Source organism: Mus caroli, chromosome 1 (genome assembly GCF_900094665.2).
Source record: "Mus caroli chromosome 1, CAROLI_EIJ_v1.1, whole genome shotgun sequence".
Classification (NCBI taxonomy): Eukaryota; Metazoa; Chordata; class Mammalia; order Rodentia; family Muridae; genus Mus; species Mus caroli.
The window spans coordinates 1,033,013-1,047,924 of record NC_034570.1 but is presented as its reverse complement, the minus strand read 5'-3'; the positions used below and the strand labels follow the sequence as shown (position 1 = coordinate 1,047,924).

Here is a 14,912-nt window from a genome sequence, read left to right as displayed (position 1 = left end):
TGGAGCAGAAGCTTTGTTCCACTCACCAGCAGTCCCAAAATCCTGCGGTGGGTGTCGTGGGTAGCTGGCGGGTGTCAGGCAACCCTGTGCTCCAGCTACCCCTGCGCTGATCCGGCCGGATGAGGCCTGTGGCCCTACTCAGGCNGGTTTCTGCTTCCCTAACTAATGCCTGTGCTTATCTTTTGAGCTTGTCTTATGTTACTCAGTCATTTCCAGTTCCATCCATTTTCCTAAATATGATGAAAGTTCATTTTTCCTTTTTTAAAAGATTTATTTATTTTTATTTATTTTATGTATGTAAGTATACTTCAGACACACACCAGAAGAGGGCGTCAGATCTCATTACAGATGGTTGTGAGGCACCATGTGGTTGCTGGGAATTGAACTCAGGACTTCTGCAAGAGCAGTCAGTGCTTTTAACCGCTGAGTCATCTCTCTAGCCCAAGTTCATTCTTCTTTATGGTTGAATAATATCTCATTGTGCATATAGACCATATAGTCTTTACCCACTCCATTTGTCATTGGGTAGCTAGGCTGATTCTGTACGTAGGCGATTTTAAAGGGCTGTAATACATATGGGTGTGTAGGTCTCTGTGGTCTGTTGACTTGGGTTCTGTTGGGTGTCTACTGAGGAATTCCTGGTGTGGCAGGATGGTGTGATAGTTTCCTTTAGGTTTTTTTCCTCCAGGAATTCCCACCCTGATTTCCACAGTGGTGGCAGCAGTATGCTCCCTCTGCGCTCCCACCAGCATTTGTTGTTTCCTTGGTGACTTTTTGGCTCTGTGGAGTCTCGGCATGCTTTTGTTTTGCATTTCCTTCGTTGGCTTTACTTATTTTTATCTTTTTTTTGGGGGGGGGTGGAGGGGGCTTATTGAGACAGGGTTTCTCAGTATAGCCCTGGCTGTCCTGGAACTCACTCTCTAGACCAGGATGGCCTCGAACTCAGAAATCTGCCTGCCTCTGCCTCCCAAGTGCTGGGATTCAAGGTTGCACCACCACCGCCGGTAGTTTTATTTCTATTACTTAGTCTCACAAGTGGAAAACAGTGAAATGCTAGGCTCATACTCTTAATTCTGGCTTTTAGGAAGCTGAAGCAGGAGGATGGCTGTGAGATTGTGGCTGGCCTTGACTTCATAGTGAGTTTAGGTTGCAGAGTTGAGATCCTTTCTCAAAGAAAGAATAGGAAAAATAGGTAATGTCAGCAAACTGCATTGCCATTTTAGTTGTCCTGAATTTGGCTTTATATATGTAAAAGTATTTGCTGTTGATTTCTTTTCTCTTTTGTGTTTGTTTGTTTGTGGTTTTTGAGACAGGGGTTTTCTGTATGCTGTTGATTTCAGACCATGAAAGTAGAGTTAAAGCTCATCTGCATATAATTTATATGAGCATCGCTGTGGTTAGAGCATGCACTGTTCTTGCAGGTTTCTATTACCCACTTCCAATGGCTCACAAAGGCCTATAACACCAGCACAGGGGGTCCAGTGTGTGTGCACGGCAACACCCATCTCCCCACTCCCACTCAGCACAACTAAAAGCAGCAAATTTTAAAAATTTTCACCTGGAAAATACTTTTTCTGTATGTTTATCCTGTAAAAATAGGGGTGGGAGGTTCATAAAAGTATATTGTAGTTAATAAAACTACAATAAATAAACTATTAATATGGGGTCTTGTGTTCAATATTTTTTGTTTTTGTTTTTTTTTTTAAGATTTATTTATTTTATATATAAGTACACTGTAGCTGTCTTCAGACACACCAGAAGAGGGTGTCAGATCTCATTACAGATGTTTGTGAGCCACCATGTGGTTGTTGGGATTTGAACTCATGACCTCTGGAAGAGCAGTCAGGGCCCTTAATTTCTGAGCCATTCCAGCCCCTTGTGTTCCATAGTTTTATGTTAACATGACACAAGCTAAAGTCCTCTGAGTAGAGGGAGCCTCAGTAAAGAAAATACCTGGCCAGAAGCAATCCTATAGGGCATTTTCTTAATGATCAGTGCTTGAAGGAGCCACCGCCGTGGGGGTGGTGCCATCCCTGGGCTGTGGGGGTAGTGCCATCCCTTGGCTGGTCTTCCTGGGGTCTATGAGAAACCACTTTGAGTAAGCAGAGGGGGCAAGCCAGTGAGTAGCATCCCTCCATGGCTCCTGAATCTGTTCTTGTCTTCAGATCCTCTCCTCTGGAGTCCCTGTCCTTACTTTCTTCAGTGATGAATTATGGATGTGGAAACAAGCCAGATAAACCCATTCCTCTCCTGTTGCTTTTTCCTTCCCCAAAAGAACGTCCACTGGTGCTTCATTACAGCAGTAGTAACTCTTAATTAGGACAGAAGTTGGGACCAGGGCAGCTGGTGTTGCGGTGACAAACCTGACCATGTGTTTTGGGGGGAACTTTGGGCTAAAAAAGCCACTGAGTGCTCAAAGCACAATGAACTGTTCTGTGGGAGCTTGGAAGATAAGAATGTTGAGAGCAGTACAGAGCATGAAGGCCTAGCTTGTGTAGTTTCAGAGGGAAATTTGTATGAAGTGAGTAACAAACACTGCTCAAGTAGAGCCTTGGCCTTGCTCTAGCAGTAGTGAATACTGGTCAGCTAGGGTTGAAGAGTCAGACCAGCTGGCTGGAGAGATGACTCAGCAGTTAAGAGCCTGACTGCTCTACTAGAGGCCCTGAGTTCAATTCCCAGAAACCATATGGTGGCGCACAACCATCTGTAAACGGGATCTGATGCCCTCCTCTTGTTTTCTGAAGACAGCAACAGTGTACTCACATGCATGGAATCCTTCTCTTGAAGGAACAACCTCGTGTGCTTTATGTTCCAGTGTCTTCTAGTGCATGTCTGTGGGAACAAATACCTTCGTGTAAGACTATGAAGTCTTACAGATATTTGTGTTTAAAATGCTCATTTTTGCTTGATCTCAGAAAAATCTGAAAACAAAATTATTTGTATATAAAATCTAAGTGCAATAGTAGTCAGTTCATCACATTCTAATTAAGCATACAGTAATCTCACATTAAAATGTGACAGAAATTCATTGTTTCAATTATTTATATTTTGTTATTTTTAAAAAATAAAACAAAATATTTTGTATTAATTAATTTTGTAGACTCTTAAAACTGACACTGAGTTTACAAGAGATTACCATTAGATGTGAATATTTAGTTATATGGAAAAAAGTTCCAATTCTCTTATCTTTGTTACAGTTATTATTTTACATTGTGGCTAATAAGTTTTTACATTCAAATTTTGATTTTTTAATTTTCCTTTTTAAGTTTAAATTTTAATTAATTAATTTTGATATAGTGTTTTATGTAGACCAGACTGGTCTCAAACTCACTACGTTCACAAATAGCCAAGGATGAAATCTAAACTACAGATCTTCCTTTCTCCTTTCCTTGGATGCTAGGACTATAGACATGTACCATGATGCTCAGTTTTATGAGATACTAGGGATCAAACCTAGGGCTTTATGTATGATGGGCAAGCACTGTACCTCTTGAGTTATATCCACAGCCTCTCACACCCCTTTTACAATTGTGAAAATTAGATAGGAGAGCATGTTGAGAGTAGAGGCTCCAATCCAGAGTATTATTGGAAGGCTTTTTTGGTACTTAGAGCTTGAACCACCTTCTGTGAGTCAACTGCTCCCTCTGCATACAGACAGGAGATTCCTTGATCTTGTATATGCAGAACATATTTTCCATGACCAAATAGACTCCATCGACACTTTGGACAGTCCTAGATGAAACACTGAGAAGTTAGTGCAGGGGAGGTAAAGAGACTGGCAAGGTTATTTCGTATTTCATAGTCATGTGTGTGATAATCTTATGTGCAGACGCTTTTGTGCTTGTTTTCAGTCTCAGGATAAGGATATAATTTTCTTCATTTTACTTCCTGTATATGTTTTGCGTAAGTATAGTGAAACACTCTGAATGTATATAAGAGATCATCATCTAGCTGTCACCCTCTGGACTGTAATCCTATAAACACAAAAATTATGTTTTATGCATTTCTTTTTTTCTAATATCATGACAATAACTGGAAGATTGGTTCACATTCCTTCGTAATCCTAGATATTTATTAATTGCATAGGCAAATGGACCCTAACTTGTGTTTAGGAATCTTTTTCCTTCAGGTTTTTATTTTGTCCCAGTGAAAATGTAGAAGTCTAGCAAATTTTCCTTTTTAATATTTTGAATTCCTTTATTGTTATCCATCCTGAGTACTTATAAGTTATGCTAAAAATAAATCAAATGGGAAAACCAATACTTCATAGGACTTGGTGTTGAAAAGCCCATTATTGTGAATTTATATCTTATAACCTGTGCTGGACATAAATAAGGTACAATGTCTCAAATCCCAGTGTCCTGCTGTCTGTGCACCTTTCCTTTCATTAAGTGTCAGTCACTCACTCCACACCTTGGAGGCTTGTGTGCTTTCTAATTTTATGAGTCATCCAAGTTTTTGAGTGAAGTTTTGATGTTATTGACTGCTTATAATCTTACATAGTCAGACACCTTTATAAATGTTGTGGATGCACTCTCTAAAACTTGACATTCATAGTCCAAATTGCTGTCATCCAAGAGATATCACCCATCCTATTCTTGATCTTAAAGAACAAATACAACTTAACTTTGGCAATCTAAGTAAAACTAACACTGTTGAATAAGGAGCTTAAATCAAAGTTGTTGTTCAATAAAGTTGGAGGTACCTATTTTTTGAATCAGCCTCCCAAACTGCTTGCATTTGTATAAATGAAAAACAGAAAACTATGTAGTGCTTTTCTTCACACACACACACACACACACACACACACACACACACACACACACACACACACAATTCACTGGTTTTCATATTCTAGTAAGATATAGTGAAGTTCTCTTTGAATGATGCTTTAGGCTGTTTCTTCTTTTGAGAAAGGCAAAGCAGCAGATTACTCAAGTAGCTCTCATTTAGAATCGGTAAGGAAAACATCTTGAATAAGTCATTTGATTCATATTGTGATGTTAGGCTATTGCGTGGAATACAGAGCAGTGAGTAGGCTTTATAGGAATTCCATTTATGCATAGCCTGCTGGTAAGAACTAATAGCCATTTTCTGGTAACTGTGTAATAAAATTGAAATGAACTGAGTAGGCATTGAAATTCAAACAATGGGGAAACTGAAACTTGGTACTGAGCATATAGAGGATATTCTGAGAAGAGGCAGGGGTTTTCAAACAATAGTGCCTTTCAGTTTTTATAAATCTTAATTTCAGTTGGCAGAGAAAACCCAATGGGAATGTCTGCAACACCGAGCCAAGGGGAAGACAAGACTACACCAGAATCCAAGGCCAGATGTTCCTCACTGTCATCATCAGAGAGTAAGCAGCAGCCTTGCCCTCAGTTTTTGGTTTGCTTCTCTTCTTTGTTTCTTCTTTGCAGTTATTTTAGGAAGAATAGTATATATATATATATATATATATATATATATATATATATATATATATTTTAACACAATCAAAGCAACTCCCATTTCTGTGACACAAAATTGGGTGGGTCATGAACAAAGGACTCCAAATCCTAATTTATATATTTGCTTGATCATTTTATTTTTCTCACATATAATCTTACTGTCAAGGATAATGTACAACACCCATCAAATTCTGTGCTTTGTGATGTAACCATCATCAAATAGGAAGAAACAGCATAGTACTTTCTCAGTCGGGCCCAGAATTCATAATCTGCAGTCAGAAAAATGAAAGTAAAGTTGAATGCCACCATACCAGCCTTTGAATATTTCTTTATTCCTAATATACTCATTTTTATATATAACTAACATTTTACTTTTAACAAAATGGTTTTTGAGAATTATTTATTGGCTAAACCATTATTTCTTTTAAACAGTAATTAATAAAAAGGACCCATTTGACAAGATATGCCCATTGATGTAATAGTGGCATGGCACTATGAGGGGAGTTAAACCCTTTCTAATTGGGTTTGATGCCCATTCTTCAAGAGAAACCTGATCTCTTGTACTGTAAATGTTATTGGGGGCCTGTAGCTGGGAAGACTATAGACCCCAAGAGAGAACTCACTACTGTTGTTTGTTAAATGGAAACATCAAACTAGTGTCTCAGCTAAGCTTGTTTCTACAGAGGGTGCCAGTTAATGCAGAGACCACAGCTAATCAGGTATGGAGAATGAATGACTATAGAGTCTTCAGCTTGAAACAGGTCATGTATATCACCCCCACCAAAGCTCAGGGACATTGTGAATGTGGGATGGAAAGAATTTAAGAGCTAGAGGTTGGGGAAGAGTGCCACAGTGTCTTTTGGACATGACAAGCTCATTGCACCTACAAACTCACTGAAGTTGTGGTGATCTGCCTAAGATCTGCAGATGACCAGAGTTGTAATTATTTTGTGATGCATGGAAGAGGGGCTCTTCAGGTCCCACCATTCACTGTGGGATTTGGGCATATAATGGGTTATGAGGAAATAAATTTCTTCCACAGTGTAGCCACTCATATGTTGTCCATGTTCCAATAAGTAACCCACACCTATACCCTCCACTCACTATGCTCAGGCAGGCAACCTCAATTAAACTCAATGGGAAGGAAAGGAAGATGGAAAGAAGGAAAGAATGACAGGAAGGAAGGAAGGGAGGAAGGGAGGAAGGGAGGAAGGAAGGAACAAACAAACAAAGGAAAGAAGAAAGAAGAAAAGGACATCAAATTAGAAGGGTTTTGGAAAGGTTTTCAGATGAAGAGGACTAAGAGAACACAATGGGAGAGAAACACAACTCAAACTCAACAAATAGATGCTTGAAATTGTCAAAGAATAAGAAGTGTTACTGACATGCCTACATCATTATGATACCAGTCACCAGAAATCAGCACTGTGACTTTTTGCTGTAATGGACTAATTCTGGATTGCATGCATATATTCCATATAGCAGAGATTCATGGACAAGTGTGAAGAATTACTCTTATGAGAAAAACGTGCTTAGTTAAAATTTCTCACAGAAGAATTAAGTTTGTGTCAGGAAGCAAAGGCTTTTAAATTAGAGTTGGCTACCTCAAGCAAAATGTGACATGGCTCAAATTAGTATGCTAGCTGACAGCTTCAGAAATAGACTTTTTTTTATGAATGAAAAAAAAGCTCAGAGGAAACTGTCATATTTCCTATAAAATTTGTTCTTGTAAAATATTTTTAAATGTTGGCATTATTAAAATTTTGAGTGGTAGGAACCATGGAATTTTGTAATGAAGCAAATGAAATGTACTAACTAGTTATCCTCGCATTGCTACAACTAATACCACAAGCAATTGTCTTATAAACAAAAAAGTTATATTTAGCTCAACATTTTTTAAGTACAAAGTCTGTATAGTAGTGTAAACCAGGAATTTTCTTTACAGCATCACCTGATAGGGAAAAGTTGGGAATAAATTTCTGAAGCAAGCGATTATATTTTAAGTTGAAATAGAGTGGAGAGGAAGAGGAAAAGGGAGAGGGAGAGAGAATGAAGAAAGAAAGTGATTCCTGAATCTCCTTTAAGGATATGTCCTATAAAAATAAGACCTTCCACAAGACCTATCCCCAAAGGTCCATCACCGAGCAATAGCACTGACCTGTTGATCAAGGTCAATATGTGGATTTGAGCAAAATGAAAGAACTACTCCTTATGATAAACACAGATGCTTCACATGATTTGTTTATTCAATCACCACACACACACACACACACACACACACACACACACACACACACACACCTTGTGCCTTACTGATTGACAATGTAAGTTGTATTAGGGTTACTACTGCTGTATTGAAACACAATGAATGAAACTTGAGGACGAAAGGGTTTATTTCACTCACAGTTCTATATAGCATTTCATCATCAAAAGCACTTAGGAGAGGAACTGAAGCATGGAAAGAACATGGAGACAGGAGTTGATGCGGAGGCCATGGAAGGGCGCTGCACACTACCTTGCTCCCATGGCTTGTTCATCCTGCTTTCTTACAGAACCCAGGACCATCAGTGCAGAGATGGTACCTCCCACAATGGGCTAGTCCCTCCTGCATCAATTGCTAATTATGAAAATGCCCTACTGGTTTGCCTACAGTCCAATTTTATGCAGGCATCTTCTCTATTGGGGCTTCCTCCTGTGTGATGACTCTAGCTTATGTCAAGTTGGCATGAGACTAGCCAGAGTGTAGGGGAGTAGAATGGGGGAGAAGGGATAAACTTGGCTTCAGCTGTCTTGAAATGTAATAATGAGTAAGTAGACTGAATCAAATATCAAACCACACAAAGGTGACCGCATGCTACAGACTGATCAGACTGATAAGGGACATACTAGGTACAAAATAAAAATTAAGTCCTGAATTCAGTGTAGTATTGTAAGTTCTTTGTTAGTGATTAATGACAATGAGGGATTGGAGGCTACAGACAAAAGTGAGGAGTCTGAGCTCAAATAATTCATAGGCTGCTGAAACTGCAGATATAACACAGACTGCAGGCACAAAGGCATTTCCTGAGAGCCTGTTGCAAGGCACACATGCATGGTTTGCTTAAACTTGGCTTTCTTAGGCTATAGTGAGAATGGATGTAAGAGCATGTACAATTTTTGGTGGAGTAATGCCTTGAGTCTTCCTTTAAGACATTACAACACCCCCTTTTAGGTGTCTCTTCCTGATCCTCTAGACAGTAGCAATCACATATACACTGCTTCTCTTTGGTTTGACAGTTTAGAAGCCAGGCTACATGTGTTTTGATTGAAATCATATAAAAACATAAAAGTTTGGTTAAACTCATATGAAAACATGCTAAAACATTTTTGGAAAACTCTTGCATTCAAAAACATTTAAAAGCAAATGTGAGTTGATTATGCTTATTAATTTGGTTTTTCAAGAAATATAGAAAATAAACTTGTCTTTGTTCAAAATGCTTAGTTGTCAATTATCAAGAAGGATAAAACTTTTCTCACACAATGAGAATTAGAAGCTGTCAACACTATGGTCATAATAAACAGTGCACTGCAGTAGCAGCAGGGTCTCTGCCATTATTGTAGCAGAAATTTACTTTATATTAAAATGAATTATAACCGGTATTCTTATAATAGAAAATTTGAGCCAGAACATTTATTTTTGTTAAGTATACATATTTTATTACATAAAACTTCTAACTTACACAAAATTAGAGACAGTACAATCCACTCTCCAAGTACCCACTACCTAGTTTAAATTTCTACCATAAACCCAGTCTTTCTTGATGGTCTTTCACAGTATCACATTTTACCCCAAATGGATTATTTTAAGGAAATCTAAGATGCCAAATCATTTTAACTATAAATACTTTAGAAACCAATGATTTTAAAAAGTATGTGTGACAGAATGTATACTCCTTTTTCCTACAGTTTGGAAACACTGTATCTAAACACACTGGGACCAGGTAGAGACAAGGAAGACACAATGTGCCCTCTGAATGGAACCTTCCTAGATCCTTACAAATGAGGGACATGAGGTCCAGAGTGGCAAGTACATGAGAGATCTCACCTGCAATCATGATGTTAGCACCTGGATTCTAACAAGTGCAGAGGGACAGCCACCCTACCAGTGTTCTGTCTGCAGTGGGTACTCAGAGGTGTTGCTAGGTGTTTGGTAAAGCAAAGCCTTTGCATCATTTTTAATTTTTTTTATAATTTTTTGAGATTATGTTACTATATCTCTCATCCCTTTTCTCTTTTAGAAGCTTTCCATATGTCCTTCCTTTTCTTCAAATTTACATCTTCTCCTTTTATTCGTTGCTATTACAATCACGAGTTTGTACACACACATATATACACACACAAATATACATACACATAATATACAAATATAATTATATGATTATAATATATACCACCCAAATATAGCCTGTTCTGTCCATACAAATCTACTAGCATGCCTTTTTCAGGCTAAGCATTTGGCATTTCATCTTCTTTTTTCAAGTGTAGGTAGATGCCAGAGCTAACGTGTTAAAATATAGACAGAAATTTGGTCAAAAACAGATTCAATTGTCTATTTGCAAGCTGGAGCTTTCTCTCAAATCATTAGTCCATAATTAAATTTATTCTGGAAAAAGTAGAATACCTAGAGCTGAAAGCAAAATACTAACAGCATCAACATAGGTTATACTGAGTTCAGAGTTTTATAATCTGCTTTCCAACTAAAAAAATTAAAGTAATGAATATTATAAGCATTTTAATAATATTAAGAATATTCTTTTATCAAACAACTTGATTGCATAAGCTATCTACCTAATAAATAGCACATAACATATCTAGTAAGTAATTTATAAACATTGGGCACTCATCTATACTTTGTGTCTTACTATGCACACACATATGCCTATTAAGAATACTATCTAGAAGTGGGATTTGTGGGTAATAGACTACATTAACTATTTTTGTTATAGTCTTAGTGTACCTTTCCATATTAAAAAATCCTCTCAACATTGAAAATTAAATATGTTTATTGTTCCATGCTTGTGCTATTGAAGTAAATAATAAAAAGCTGACAAAAGTTTTTATTATTTGGAAGAATCTTTGATTTGGAGAAGTTCATATTAATAATGCAGAAAAATCCATTCATTTTATTTATTTACTTACTATTTTTATATAAAGAATTTCCATAATATACTTTTTGATATTTTCTCTACTACCCTATCTATCCAATTTGATATTTTTTCTCTCATAGAAACAAACAAACAAACAAACAAAAACTCAGAAGAATATCCAAAAAAATACAAAAATGAAACAAAACAGACAAACAAACAAACAAACAAACAAATAACAAAAAAGCCCACAAAAAATGACATGAAATGTGCTTTGTAATGGGCAATTACTCCTGGCCATCCAGCCTTCCCTGCAGTGGCTGATGTGTTAAGGAAACTCCACTGTAGAGATCTGAGGTCTTCCATTCCCCAAGTGGTATCAATTGCAGATAGCTTCTTGGTTAGGGATGGAACATTGTGTTCACTTATATTTCATCTACTTTGAACATATGCAGGTCTTCTGTGTGTTGTCCTTGTTGTTATGAGTGTATATGTGGATCAATCCTGTTCTATCTGGAAACTGCTGTCTCCTTGGTGTTGTCCACCACCTCTGGCTCTTACAATCTTTCTGTTTCCTCTTTTGCATAGATATCTAAAACTTGGGGGAAGGGTTTGAAGAAGATGCCCACTTAGGGTTCAGTGCTCCCAAGTTTCTCTGTTGTCCCTTGGAGTCTGAACAACATCTGTCCATTGTATATTTGTGGATCTCTTTGTTAACTATCATTTACTGAAAGAAGACGCTTCTCTGATGAAGGTTGAGCAATAATTCTTTGCCCAATAGGTGTGCTCTTAGGAGTCATTTTATTGGTAAGTTCCTGTAGCAGAATAAGACTAGGAGGTTTAGCCTTTGATCTACCTTGTTTCAGATTCTTGGTCAGGGTTCTTGGCCATATTAGCAGTGTCATGTATGGGTTCCATTTCATGGAAAGAAATTTTAATCTAACAAAAACTGGTTTATAGTTGTGACCCTCTTGTTCCAGTATATCTTGCAGCCATGTCTCTGGTAGATTGTTAGAGATTTAGCTGGGTGAAATTGAGTCCTTTTCTATTCCAGCAGCATGAAAAGTATCTTCTAGCGTCATGAATTCTAGTAAGGATAAGTTTTTTAGTTGGCCACCAGCTTTATTTTTATATGTTTAATGGCATAAATAAATTGTATATTCAGTAATAGGGTCTTACTATTTGTTTGCAGAATACCCAAAAGTCTTGACAATAGCCTGTGATGTTTGTGGTTTTTATGGAGTACCTTTGTAGAATGCTTGAACAAGATGTAGCCAATTTCTGACACTGGTGACTTTACTTGGTGTCATAATGTCTCAACTAGGAGCATTGTCTCCATCCTCCATTATATAACTACTCCATTAAAATTCCTTTCATATATGTGTACACTTTAGAAGGCTTCTACAATAGTGGGCTTCCATATGGCTTTTGAAAAGTCCATTAGCTTTAGTTGTCTCTTCCCACTTTTCCTTCTTTACCTTGTCCTCCCATTTAGATTCCCCTTTATTTCTTTATAACACTGTATGCTATCTTTTTTGGAAGTCAACTTCTTCCCCATTATCTAGTGATGACTAGCTACCTATTTTCTGTGGTTGAAATCTAGCATCCACATATAAAAGAAAATATTCAATATTTGTCTTTTGGGGTCTGGGATATCTCACTCAAGATGCTTGTTTCTGGTATTATCGATTTATCTGAACTTTTCATAATTTCATTTTTTCTTAAAGACTGGAAAGTATTCCAATGTGTCAATGTATGAACTATCAGTTCTTGGATATCTAGGTTATTTCTAATTTCTCACTATTATTAAGAGAGAGGAAATGAACATGAATGAGCAAGGATTTCTGCAAAAAGATATATCACTTCATCATTTTGAAGCATCTCCACACTGATTTCCACAGTGGTTGTGCAAGTTTGTGCTTCCATCAATAATGAAAAAGTGCTCTCCTTCTCCTGAATATTCTTCAGAATGTGCTATCATTCAAAAAAAAAAAAAAAGGACTTTTGTCATTCTTCTGACTGGAGCAAGATGAAATCTACAAGTAGTTTAAATTTGCATTTTCTTGATGGTTAAGAATGTTAAACATTATTTAGAAAATATTTCTTACCTATTTGTAATTGAGAATTTTCTGTCTTATCTATACCCTATTTTTAGGTTCTGAGAAACTATATTCTTTTATGCTTGAGTGAAATGTTCTATAGCTATCTATTTTATAACATCTATGAGTTTCATTATTTCTCTGTTTTGTTTCTGTCTCTGTGATCTCTCCATTAGTGAGAGTATTAAAGTTTCCCACTGTTAATGTGTGGGGTTCAGTGTGTGATTTAAGCTTTAGTAAAATTTCTTTTATAACTATGGGTGCCCTTTCATTAGAGTATAGATGTTCAAAATTTAAACATCCTCATGGTGGATTTTTTTCCTTTGACGAATATGAAGTGTCCTTCCCTGTCTCTTTTGATTAATTTTGGCTGAAAGTCTATTCAGTTACATATTTAAATGGCTAGTCTAGCTTGCTTCTTGGTTCACTTTGTTTGGAACATATTTTTCCAACTCTTTACTCTGAGGTAATGTCTATTTTTGATTTTAAGATGTGTTTCATATATGCAACAGAAGGATGGAAACTGTTTTCTCATCCATTCTGTTAGTGTGTGTCTTTTTTTTTTTTAATTGAGGAACTGAGTCCATTGATAGTGAAAAGTGTCAATGGTAATGACTGTTGCTTTCTGTTATGCTTTGTTGTTGTTGTTGCTGGTAGTGGTGGTTGTCTGAATGAGTGTGTAAGGGTGAGTGGGTGGGTGTGGTGAGTGTGTAAGGGTGAGTGGGTGGGTGTGGTGAGTGTGTAAGGGTGAGTGGGTGGGTGTGGTGGATAGTTCTCTTCTTTTATATTTGCTGGTGGTAAGATTATTTATTGCCTGTGTTTTCAGGCCTATAATTAACCTCCATGGGTTAAAGTTTCCCTTCTAGTACATTTTGAAGGGCTGGATTTGTGGATGAATTTTATGAGATTGTCATGGAATATTTTGGTTTTTTTTCTGTCTGTGATGACTAAAAGTTTTGCTTGGTATAATAGTCTCTGTGATCTCTTGGAGTCCGCAAGATATCTGTGCAATCTCTTTTGGTCTTTAGAGTCTCTGTTGAAAAGTCAGGTGTAATTCTAATAGTTCTACCTTTATAAATTACTTGATCTTTTTTCCTTGAAACTTTTAATATTGTTTGTTCTATACCTTTAATGTTTTGACTATTACGTGGCAGGAGAATTTTATTTTCTGGTCTAATCTATTTAGTGTTCTGTAAGCTTCTTGTACCTTTATAGGCATATACTTCTTTAGGTTAAAAATATTTTTCTATAATTTTGTTGAAAATATTTCCTGGTCTTTCAATCTAAGAATTTTCTCCTTCTATTTCTATTATTCTGAGGTTTGGTATTTTCATAGTGTTCCAGATTTCTGTTTTGTCTCTCAAACATTTTAGATTTAACATTTTATTTAACTGATGTATGCATTTTGTCTATAATATCTTCTATGCCTGAGATTCCCTCTTTCTTCTCTTGTATTCTGTTGTTGATGCTTTCATCTATAGTTCCTGTTTGCTTATCTAGGTTTTCTATCTCTAGGATTCTCTCAGTTTGTGTTTTCTTTATTGCTTCTGTTTTTCTTTTTCGGGACCTGAAAAGTTTTATTCATTTTCTTTACCTGTTTGTGTTTTTCTGGATTTCTTTAAGGGATTTATTTATTTCATCTTTTAGAGCCTCTATCATCTTCATAATATTGGGTTTAAGGTCATTTTCTTATGCTTCGGCTGTGCTGGAATATTCAGGGATTTCTGTTGTAGGGAAGGTGCACAGAGGTCTGGATCTCATACTTGCCTCCTGGCTGAAGTTGAAGGCACGGAGGAACCCTGCACAAGAAGCTCTGTTGCTTTTGCAGCCCACATGTTCTCCTGTGCAGACTAGTCTCTGAGAGAACCGGGATACAAGATGGCACTCTCACCTGAGTCCCTGGTCAGAGTCCTCTGTGGAGGCAGACTCTCCTCAATGATCCTAATATCCCGACTTTGCTAGGGCGCCTGCGGTGAGGAGAGTCCTCCGGGGACCATGGGACTGTCCCCTGAGTTTGTGTCCACATTTAAATCTTAATTGCATTTCTTCTGTATGCATTTCTTCTGTATATTATGATCACTAAAATATTTTATGTATCATTTCTTTTGGGTGTAAAATCCATTTCTAATGTTCTTCATAGAGAGACAGACTTTTATCTGGAGCCTGGATAGTTTTTTTGTTTGCTTGTTTTTATGTTGTTGTTGTTAGGTTTTCTGTTTTTTTTTTTTTTTTTTTTTTTT

The 14,912-nt window shown here is 37.0% G+C and overlaps 1 protein-coding gene across 1 annotated transcript in view; it reads left to right on the top strand.

Moving 5' to 3' along the window:
- LOC110310329 (oxygen-regulated protein 1) overlaps positions 1 to 14,912 on the top strand; it is a 268,949-nt gene that overhangs the window by 187,468 nt on the left and 66,569 nt on the right. Inside the window, exon 17 of the mRNA XM_029485010.1 lies at positions 5,255 to 5,359. Within this exon, the coding sequence (XP_029340870.1) occupies positions 5,255 to 5,359 (105 nt within the window). The remainder of the gene's footprint in view (positions 1 to 5,254; positions 5,360 to 14,912) is intronic.